Consider the following 10,470-nt stretch of genomic DNA (forward strand, 5'->3'; position numbering starts at 1 on the left):
AAGTGTGTGCCTGTGGGTTCATTAGGGACTAGGGATGGGGAATAGGAGGGAGCTGCTCAATAAATACCTATTGAATTATATGTATAATTGGTTCCATTATCTATTCAAAAAGGGGAGACGGGGGTGGGGGGGTGGGAAAGAGGGTTTTTTTTTTTTTTTTTTGGAGGAGAGTATAAATTACCCATAGGTCCACAAATTCCACATTTCTCTGCATCTCTTCTACCTTCCTGGATGGTAAGTAGGTAAATCAGTTATGGGGGTAACGGGCTGATCTCCAGGGAAAAATTGCTGGGTGGGTGGGAGCTAATGGTGGTCCACTTCTGCTTTTGCTCACAAATGGGTTAGGCAAGGCCCAAGGCACACAAAGAAAAAAAAATACTTAATGTTTCTTATTGGTTTTGCACCCAGGCTGTAGTGGGGATTCAGTCCTTTTCAAGAAGGCAGGGGGAGGGGAAAGAGGGAGAGGGAAGAAGGAGTGGGGGAGTGGCAAGACCAAGGGTCCTGGGGACAGTCTCAACTCCAGCCAATGGCTCTCTCTCTCCAGAGCCTTTGTCCAGCTGGAGGGAAGGTGTCCAGTCCATGGTAGTGGTGGGGACAATGACTATGGCTGAGGTCCTTGATTTAGATGTTTGGGGTACAGCCTCTGTCCCATTCCTTTTTCTCCTCTAACTGCTTGTCCTCCAGAGAAAACCCATCTGGAGCTGGTTTCCTCCCAGCCCAGAAGGGGTGCAGGTGGACTGCCTGGGTCCTGGACTTTGCAGGAGGGCTGGGGGCCTGGCCTGCCCTTCCCCAGATTCACATCATCTGAGGCGAAGCCAGGACATCTGAGGAGTGATGCTGATACCAGGCTCCAAAGCTGTTGCCATAGCCACTGGTGGGCAGAGTCCCTGCCTTGGGTAGATCCCAGAGGGAGGGGAGGGGGGGGGAGCAGGGAGACACAGAGAAGGTCCTCCCAGGGAAGTCCCCTTCCTGCCCCCCAGAGTTCTGCTTCAGGAGCTTCTTATACTTGGAGCGTTTGTTCTGAAACCAGATCTTTACCTTTGGGGAGAAAAGGGGAAAGAATGAAAGATCAGGAGGAAGGTATGTGTGAAAAGTTTCGAGAAAGGGAAAGGGATCCAGGTGTAGGTGCAGTCCTGGGAGACCAGCAGAGGCTGGGAACATTTGCTCCAGTCCCCCACAGCCCCAGAAGTCTCCTGAGTTCCTGCCTCTGAGCTAGTATCCATGTCTCCCTGTCTGCCCTACCCTCCTCTTCCTGACCCCCTCCACCCCACCCGCACCTACATGCACACCTTTCAACACATTCCCCCCAAGGCTTACTAACAGCCAGCTATGAACATTCCCTGGAGAACTGTGACAACAGGGCCACAGCACCACGCCATCAGTCATTCACAGCTGGGGCTGGGGGATGAGTTCCCAGAGAACACGTGTGGGGAAGGTGAAAGCTGGGGAAGGATGACACTGGCCCCACCTGGGTCTGGGTGAGGCCCAGCTGCGCTGCCAACTGGGCCCTCTCGGGCAGCGCCAGGTACTGCGTGTGCTGGAAACGCTGGTTTAGGTGCTGCAGCTGCAGGCTGGAGTAGATGGTCCTCGGTTTGCGGAGCTTTTTGGCTGGAGCCTGAGGGCGCCGCTCCGAGGGTTCCGGGGACGGCCGCGGCTTCTCTGAGTCTGGTGGGCAGCACAAAACGGTGTAGGGGGCGAGGAGGGAGCGAGGGGGTAGGATGGGCAGTTTCATAGGCTTATTGGCATCTCGTCTGCAAGCCGTCGGCGGCAATTATCAAAAAGCGCAGCCACCAGGATCGCCCCCTTGGCCCCTGCCTTCTACTTTCCGCGTGGAGCGATTCAACCCCCACGTTCACCGTGCCAGGTGATACAAGGGGCGGTTCTGCTCCCAGGGAGCTCCCACTCCTATGGGTTCTGTGACCCTAGGAAGAAAGCGCCGAGGGCCACAGCCAGGGTACCGCGGAGCCTGCGGTGGGAGGTCGGAGTTCAGCCCCGGGCGGTGGCGCCAGCTTGGGGTAGGGCGGGGCAGAAAGGCTAGGTCCTGGGCTGAGCCGAGGCCTAGAGATGACAGAGGAAGGACACAGCAGGCGGAGGGAACTCAAGAGCAATGCTCAGAGGCTTGAGATGGTGTCCGCGTGGCAGCCTCCGGCTGCGGCCAGCGGGGTGGGTGAGAGGCCCGGCTGAAAGGACCTTGAATCCCAGCCTCGCAGCGCGGATAGAGACCCCAGGTTTGCCCTGGCCTCGCCTACTGTAACGGGCTGCCCCTCTGCTCAGGCGCACCCAGCAGGAAAAGTGACCATCACTGCCCCGCCACACCGTGGCCGGCTGGGTTTCCAGGGACCCCCAGAAGCCGGATCTGCGTGGGGCAGCCCCTTCCTTCGTTGGGCGGCGCACACAGAGCGGTTCCGGCGGCAGGGAAGGTGACCCGGGTCCCGAGAGCGCGCAGCCCAGCCCGGCAGGGCCACTCCTGGATCGCGCTGCGGTGCCGCCGCGGGGGATCTGGTCAGCTCTGGCCCTCCTAGCTCTCCAGGAATCTCGGCCGTGGGACAGCCCGGCCCTAGAATGCTGAGGGGCAGGGGAGGGCTGGGCCGAGGGGTTTCCGTTCTTCGAGCCGGCCACCCTAACCTGCGGGGCTCTACGGGGACGCTGGAGAGGTCCCAGGCGATCGGAGGAGTAGGGCGGATGAAGCAGCCGCAATGCCCGGGGGCTTAGGGCAGCGTTCGCCGCATTCCCTGCAGGTCTGCCAGCCGACCTGAGCCGAGAGAGAGCGGCTTGTGTCCGCCCGCGTCCCCCCACCTTCTTCCCCTAGTCGGGCTCACCCTCCACACGTCAGTGTACCCGCCCTCGGCCAGCCGCGGTCACCAGCTGCCGTCACCTCCCCCGCATCCCTCACCCGTGGCCTCGGGCGCTGCGGGCTTCTGAGATCCTCCCTCCTCGACCCTGCCTCAACCAATTCCCAGAAAAACCGTTGAGTTTCCGCTCCCGCCCGCGCCTGTCCTGCCTCCCCTGCCTCGACCCCACTGCTGGCAGCTCTGGGCTGGCAGCCCAGAGCCCACCCGCGCCTCTCTGGCTGCGTGGACTGTGCAATTCGAGCGGCGACGCAGAGAGTCTCTGAGGCCAACCCAGTTGCTGAATTCGCACAGCCCTCCGCGCCCCATCTCTCCCAGCAGACCCCCTCCAAGTTCCTTCCCTGACAGCTGTCTTTCCCTACCCCAGTTCCAGCAAGTCACGACTGGATCTGCCCGGGTCGCGATCATGGAGCCCCAAGGCCTCTCTCCAGGCCCGCTGCTCCCGACGACTCAACGGGGTGGTGGCGCCGCTCATTTGGAGCCAAACCCCTTCCCAAGGCAGGAGTGGACATAGAGTGGAAGTAAAAGGAGGACCCCAAGCTCTCGATCACACGCCCTCCACTCCAGAGCGCCCGAACCCACCAGTTCCAGTAGAGAAATGCTAGAAATGTACTCTAAGGAAATCTGGGTGTGTGTGGTTTTTCGTTGGATGGGGGAAAGTCCTTAAAGAAAATGAACTCTCCACTCTGTTGTCCTTAGATCAAACAAAGGGAAGGCAAGGGATGCGTCAGACAAGACTGACAACACCAACCCTACTGCCAGCAATTCTCCTGAGGACAAGGTCATGGTATTCCCACCCTAGTCCCCAAATGCATAACACAAACACATCTTATTAGCATACACTAAAGGACAGTCAAAGGGATTCATTTGTAAAAACTAGAACTACTCCTCCCTGCAACTGCCCCTACTCCAACCATACCCCGCAGCCCAGGAGAGACAGCCACAGTTCTGTCACTGAAGGCAGTTAACTTTTGGAGGGTTGGAGGAAGATCCCTAAAATCGATGCTCCTGGCCACATGCTTTGCCCATCTATAGGTCAAAAAAGTTGAGCTCCCAAATCCTAGGGTCACTTCTGGCTCTGATGGTTTGTGAGCATGTCAGAGCCACAGGAGAAGGGAGGAAGATGTCTTGGTCCTGAGCTGACTCCAATGAAGTCAGTGACCTAGTGGATATGCCTCCTTGGAAGAGACTGCCAAAGACAATTGCAGGGGGAGGGTGTGGGCAATTAGATGGAGGCAGATAGTCCAGGGACCTGGAGGCTAAGCTGGAGCCAGTGCAGATGGGATTGTGGACAATGCCATACCTACATTGTATGTCAGCTCAGCTGCAAGACCCAGGATCCCAAAGATGGGCCAGGTTCTCCACTTCATTGAGGCCTTCCAGTGAACACTTTCTCAGGAGCTCAGAGTTGCTCCAGGCAATGGGAACTGTGGCCTTACCCACCCCAAAGCCAAAGAGTGGAGATGACAGCGATGGCCTCTCCTTTGACTGGAAGGCTGAGGTAGTCAGGGAAAGATGAGGGACTTTCTGGCCAACTTTTGGCTACCTTCTCGGAACAATGGATGGAGGGATCCTAGTTCCAGATTCTGCCAGGCCAGCTTCCAGTCAAGGTCAGGCCTGGTCTGAGGAGAGCAGGTAAGGCCAGGGAAGGGAGAGGACAGAGCCCAGAATAAGCCTCGATGTCTACAGCCCTCTCACTAGGATTTGATTTGTTTTTCAGGGTTTGGCTTGATCACTGCTTTCTGAGACTAACCCAGAGAGGGGCGACATGGGGCAGGAAGGGAGTGCAGGATGGGTTGTGGGGGGGGGGGACCTGGGGGATTTCTGACCAAAGGACTAGGCCCCCATCCCCACATCTGGAGTGCTTCAGTTTTCCGTTACTAGTAGGTATGCACAGCCCCGCTGCTCCAGGTTGGGGGTGGGAGGGAGCCCTTTCCCCATCTTTACACAACTGCAAATCGAAACCAGGTCGGTTTTGAAAGGAGACCTAGATCAACTCTCCCCCGCCCCTCCCCCCGTGTCTCCCGCCCCATCCCTTCACCCTCCCCCCCACCCCCACTTCCCAGGGAATCCAAGTAGGGTTTGAATCCCGCTAGCTGCGTCCAACCAGGCGAGGGAGAAGTTTAGGGGCACACAGGAGCCGAACCCCAGAGGTGGGAAGAGCCGCCACGGCCGAACTTACCTGCCTCGCGTTCCTGAGGGTGCTCTGCGGGGCCGCAGAGGGGCTGAGAGAGTGCCGCGGGTTGTTGGCAGGGCAGGTAGGAGTCTCCGGGGTTCGCTGGCTCGGTGTAGGGGTAGGACAGGAGGTGGCCATACGGCCTGGAGTAGGACAAATTGGGGGAGGCTGCGGTTGTAGGGGACAGGCCAAGAGGGTAGGCAGCCGCTACCGACGGGACGGGGGCGAGATCTGGGAAGACAGCTTTGGAGGCGTCCCGGCCGGGGAGGGGGCAGGGCAAAGAGGTCATTGTGTCCAGGGCCCCGGCAGAAGGGCCATGGCCCGGCACGTAGTCCGCTCCCTCTGCCAACTCTCTTTTCCAAGCCTCCGGCGTTGGGCCGGACTGGCCCCCCAGCTGGCAGCCCCCACACTTAAGATCCCAGAGAAAGTGTCTCTCTGAGCCTCTTTCAGCGGAGAACGCGCGCCTGGGAAAGGGGTTCCGGGGGGGTGCCCCCCCATGGCTTTCCCCTCCCCCCTAAATCCATGGGGGCCCCCTCCTCTCCTTCGGGTTCGGTTCCCGGGACCCGACGGGGGCCCCGCCCTCTTAGACGTCCCGGATTGGCTACCGCCCGCGGTGACCTCACCGAGACTTGGAGCCGGGCCCCGCCTCCCGGGACAGCCCGCGGTAGAGAAGTGTGAAATAGGAGGGGGGCGGTGCGCACTCTCCAGGCCGGTCTAGCTAGAGGTCTTCTCCGAGAGGTGCTGGGGTTGCAGGGCGATTGGTGCAGTCCAGGAACCTCGGTTATAATGGCAGAAATGCTAGAGAGGTGGCGAGTCTGGATGCCCAAGGGACAGGGAGCTGCGCGGTGGGCAGAGGCCCTGCGGCCGCGGAGACTCAGGGAATCTGCATTCGCAGTCTCCCGATTTCGGGGTCTACACGTCGATTCTGGTCCAGCCGCAGTGGACCTGCAGGGGAGTCAAGTGCAGACCGCCAGCGCCAGCCGCTTAGTCAGTGCGTCGGAATGCGCCGCTGCTGAGCGCCGGCAGTTCGTTGGTAAATAGACGCCGGGGCTGGGAGGGTGCCGCCCGGCGCCCAGCCTGCCCCGTACGCGTGTGGCGCGCACGCCCCCGCGGGGCGCCCTGGGCCTGGCACGCCGAGACCGCCGCTGCTGCACCCCACCGTCCCCCGTGCTGGCTTCCGCTTCCGGCAGGGGCCCGGGTTTGGTTGCGACACCGCAGCTCCTCGCAGGCCCCCGAAGCTGAAGAAGGGATCCGCCCTCTGGGCTTTAGCCTCTGTGGTACCCCGCCTTTGCTGGCGCCGCGGGAGGCTGAAGTGTTGCTTGAACCCGGACGAAATCTGGGAGTGGGAGATGAGTCCAGTTGGATGGCTCCTGGGCGGGCACAGGAAATACTGCAGGCCAGTCTCCCTGGTGCATTTTCCAGGCTGTGTTCAGGACTTGCTTCTAAACATTAGTATCCATGGCCTTGATGGACACGTGTCCACGTATACAAGCATTTATTGACACGTGTACACAGCTACACAGGCACTCCATTCAAATACAACATATATACTCACATATACCAACATAGAGGTGCCTACACTGATGTTCACACTAGCATTTGTCTATAAAAAGAGAGGTTCATTTATAGATCTGCAAACAGTTTAGGCTGTGATATGCATACATCTACATACCTAAAGATGAATGAGCACTATCTCTGAATAAAAACACTATCTAGTACTTGTCTCTTACATAGATTCACAAGTATACAAGTCAAATCACTGGTGTGCATACTCGAAAATATAGAAGATCCAAGCACATAACATTTATACTTGTGTTCCTACCCTATGAGAGATACCTGTCCACACACATCTAAGATGCCTTATGTTGTTAGGGGAGAGACCGTTCCATCCCTAAACCGCCAGTCTTCACAAATTCCCCCACATACCCAAACACCTGTTCCCACTTTATGCAACTTGGCAGGCATATTCATGCTCTCCTTGTTAGGGTTCAGAGTGAAGGTAGCAGTCGTAGAATTGGGAGATGGAAGAGGATGGTGATAAGAAAAAGAGGAGATCAGGCAAGGTGGCTCAGGCCGGTAATCCCAGCATTTGGGGAGGCCGAAGGCAGGCAGATTGGTTGAACTCAGAAGTTCGAGACCAGCCTGGGCAACACAGTGAGACTTATCTCTACAAAAAGTACAAAAATAAGCTGGTCATGGTGGTATATGCCTGTAGTCCCAGCTACTCAGGAGACTGAGGCAGGAGGATCACTTGAGCCCTGGAGGTCAACTCAGCATGAGTCGAGATTGTGCCACTTCACTCCAGCCTGACTGACCAGTGAGACTCTAAGTCGAAAAAGAAGGAGAAGGAGGAGGAGGAGGAGGAGGAGGAGGAGGAGGAGGAGGTGGCAGCCTGGAAGAATAGGAGAAAACACTGGTTGGGGAATGGCTGAGCCCAGGCCTCCTTAAAGAGGCAAAATCAATCAAATGGGTGTGCAGGGGTGGTTGGAGCTCACTGTCAGGCGTCCTGCAAGGAGGAAGAGCAAGTCTATTTCAAACTAGACTCCCCAGTGGAATAGACAGAGGTGAGTTTTTCCAAGGAGAGACTCCTCTAGCACCTGGCTTGGAGCTCTTCATCTTGAAGTCTTGGAGCAGGGACGAAGGGGCTCTTGAAGGGAAGCTTCCTCCTCTGGGCAGCTGGAGAACTCACTCCCATCTCATCCAACAGGGTGTGGAGGGTTGCTCCGTAGAGAAATGCTTATTCTATGTGGGACTATCTTTCTTCCTTTCTTCCTCAATTCTAGCCATGCCACCATCTCCTTAGAGCTGGAGCTGTGAACCTGTGAGGATATATATCCTTCTAAACCTTCCATTCTACCATCACCATTTTCCTCTACAGGGATGGAGGCAGCCTTACAGCAGTGCTAAGGAGAGGTTTCAGGGATGGCATCAAAGGTGTGCATCAAAGGAAGAGAATGTTTTTTTGGGTGGGGTTGGCTGTGAGGGAGGGTTTCCCAAAGGAAGTGCTTTTGAGCTGGAATTGACAGGATGAGTGGAAAGACATTTCCTCTTAGAACCATATGCACAGGATTCTTTCTTATAAGACCTAGGAAAGAAGGGCAGGCATGGGTTTTCTGGCAGGGCTCTGCCACAGTTGGCTTTGGGCATCCTCCAAAACTAGGAGGTCCTCAGTGCATACTTGTCTTAAGTTCTAAGCTCTCAGGGCATCTCTGAACTCAGAGGATCTTCACCCCTATGCAGCCACAGGACATACTCTGCAGCCCTTTAGAATTTATCAAGCACTCATAACATCCAAGTCCTGTGCATCTACACACACACACACACACACACACACACACACACACGCTCGAACCCCAGGTACTATTATCCCCATTTTACAAATGAGGAAACATCTCCTTCCATTATCACCTGTTTCTTCAAGGCTCGCTTCTCCTATATTCCAGAGGGTGTGGGGCTGGGGCACCTGCTTGGAATAACCTGGAGTCTCCTCAGAAGCAGGCTTCCCAGGGAGGGATCCTCTCCAATAGGACTCTCATCTCATCAACCTCAGGAAAGGTGGACATGGTGAGGATGTGGGCTGGGAAGCGCAGTAATCTCGTATTGGATTAGATGGGAGAGAGGATGCTTGCTTAGGAAAAAAGTTGGACCAGTACAGAGACGATTAGCATGGCCTTTGCACCATGATGACACGCAAATTTATGAAGCAATTCCATATTTTACCAAAAATTTTTAAAGAGGGAGGGCTGGCTTGAGACGCTTGAGGCTTGGGTTCTGATCCAGTTCAGCCATGAAGTTGCTGGTTGGGATAGTTTGCATCAGTCATTTGCCTTCTCTGAGACTGGTTTACCCAGAAGGGATATAAGAACTGAGCTGGACTAAGAACTCCAAGCCTTTGTCATTTGCTTTACGACAAATTGCAAAAACTAAAATCCAAAACCATAAGAAGACCAAGAAGAAGGGGAGAGGAGGAGGGATGGAAAGAAGGAATACCTGAGGCCCCTGGGTCGTCACAAAGGCCAGAAGTGGCTCTCCCAAGTCTCCCTCACAGACCTTCTCGCTTAGCGCAAGTGGCCCGGAAAACTCCAGCACCCTGGCGATGCCGTGGGGGGCAGACCTCGGCGTCCAGAGTTGGGGGGAGGGCATACGGCGCCGCGGGGGTCTAGGGATTGGGCCCAGGCGCGGGGATTGGACCTGATCCGCTAGGTGGACGGTAGTTTGCTTACTCTTCTCGGGTCGCCGGGCAAAGGCCATCGCAACTGCTCCGGTAATAACTCCTTGCGCAGCGTAAGCACCCACGGCGGTGGGATGCACTCCTTGTTTGATCACCCCGAGTTCCGACTTTCCCGGTAGCGGGAATTCCCTCAGAACCAGCCCCATCCCTGGCGGTCTATCACGGGCACCCCTAACACTTGGTGAGTGCGCAGAGCTCTCGGCACAGTCGCTGGGCTCGATACGGTGCCTACCGCACGCCCCAGGAGCAGAGGTCTATGTCTGCCCCTGCAGCCGGACGCCGAGGTCTGTAACCCCGAGCCAGCACTCAGAGCTCACCTGCGCGGCTCTGCCCAGGGAAACAGAGATTCGACCGCGACCAAGTCCTCCGCACTCCGCGGCCCTTCCGGGATTATCCGTGCCCTTTCTCCTCCATCCCACCCACCGGCCCCAAAACGAACTTTTTGTATAGTGTTGTCGTTCGCAGTGGATTTTAAGTTTTATTTGGAAGGACCTTTCTTTCTTAGTAACTCAGGTTGGAGAAACTGAATAATTCGGTTTGGCGGCAGGAGGAAAGGAATCACATCTTTGCTCCAGCCTCCCTGAGCTCGGCCCCGCGCGCTGTGGATAGAACCTCCGCATTCAGCGAGGCCCGGAGAAGGGCAGTCTAAAGAGACCTGCATCTTCCTCTCCGATTTGACTTTTCCTGAAATTTGGAATGATTGCGCCTCTTTTTCTCTTTCTGATCGAGCATTTAGTGCTAGCGCAAGGCGGGCAGCCAACTGGTTACTGAGCCCACCGCCAGCCCGGCCGTGTGCTTCCATTTGCGCTCACCTCCGTGCTCCCCTGAGCGTTTTCTCAGGGATTGGAGTTCCCGCCTCATTTTCCAAATAACCCTGGAGAAGCTCCCGGGGGAGGAGAAGGGGAGAGGCCTTAGGGTCAGCACCACTTCGACCCCAGCACTGCAGTGGGGCTCCCCACGCCCGTCACCCGCTCCGCCATAGGCGACGCTCTCCGGAGACGTCTTTGCATTACTTGCAAATTTCAGCCTCTGCTCAGGAAAAGTCTTGTACTTGAGATTAGCTGAGATGTTTTATGCACACACTAAACATGTTAAAAACAAAACTAGGAACAATTCTTGGACCTGGACATTCCCCCGCCACACACACACACACACACACACACACACACACACACACACACACGGGGTGGGGGGACGGAGAGAGAGAGAGAACG

At 56.5% G+C, this 10,470-nt stretch overlaps 1 protein-coding gene and 1 non-coding gene across 2 annotated transcripts; one reads left to right on the forward strand and one right to left on the reverse strand.

The window, feature by feature from the left end:
• Positions 1 to 650: 650 nt before the first annotated feature.
• LOC105472358 (distal-less homeobox 4) lies at positions 651 to 5,624 on the reverse strand. The gene is made up of 3 exons (XM_011725522.2): positions 5,032 to 5,624; positions 1,469 to 1,665; positions 651 to 1,038 (listed from the first exon to the last, which is right to left on the reverse strand). The coding sequence occupies exons 1-3, from the start codon at positions 5,312 to 5,314 to the stop codon at positions 796 to 798; spliced, it is 723 nt and encodes a 240-aa protein (XP_011723824.2). The 5' UTR covers positions 5,315 to 5,624; the 3' UTR covers positions 651 to 795.
• Positions 5,625 to 8,639: 3,015 nt separating this feature from the next.
• LOC112424992 (U6 spliceosomal RNA) lies at positions 8,640 to 8,743 on the forward strand. Its single transcript, XR_003015964.1, has one exon. It is a non-coding gene; the product is annotated as a U6 spliceosomal RNA (small nuclear RNA).
• Positions 8,744 to 10,470: the final 1,727 nt, after the last annotated feature.

Source organism: Macaca nemestrina, chromosome 17 (genome assembly GCF_043159975.1).
Source record: "Macaca nemestrina isolate mMacNem1 chromosome 17, mMacNem.hap1, whole genome shotgun sequence".
Lineage (NCBI taxonomy): Eukaryota > Metazoa > Chordata > Mammalia > Primates > Cercopithecidae > Macaca > Macaca nemestrina.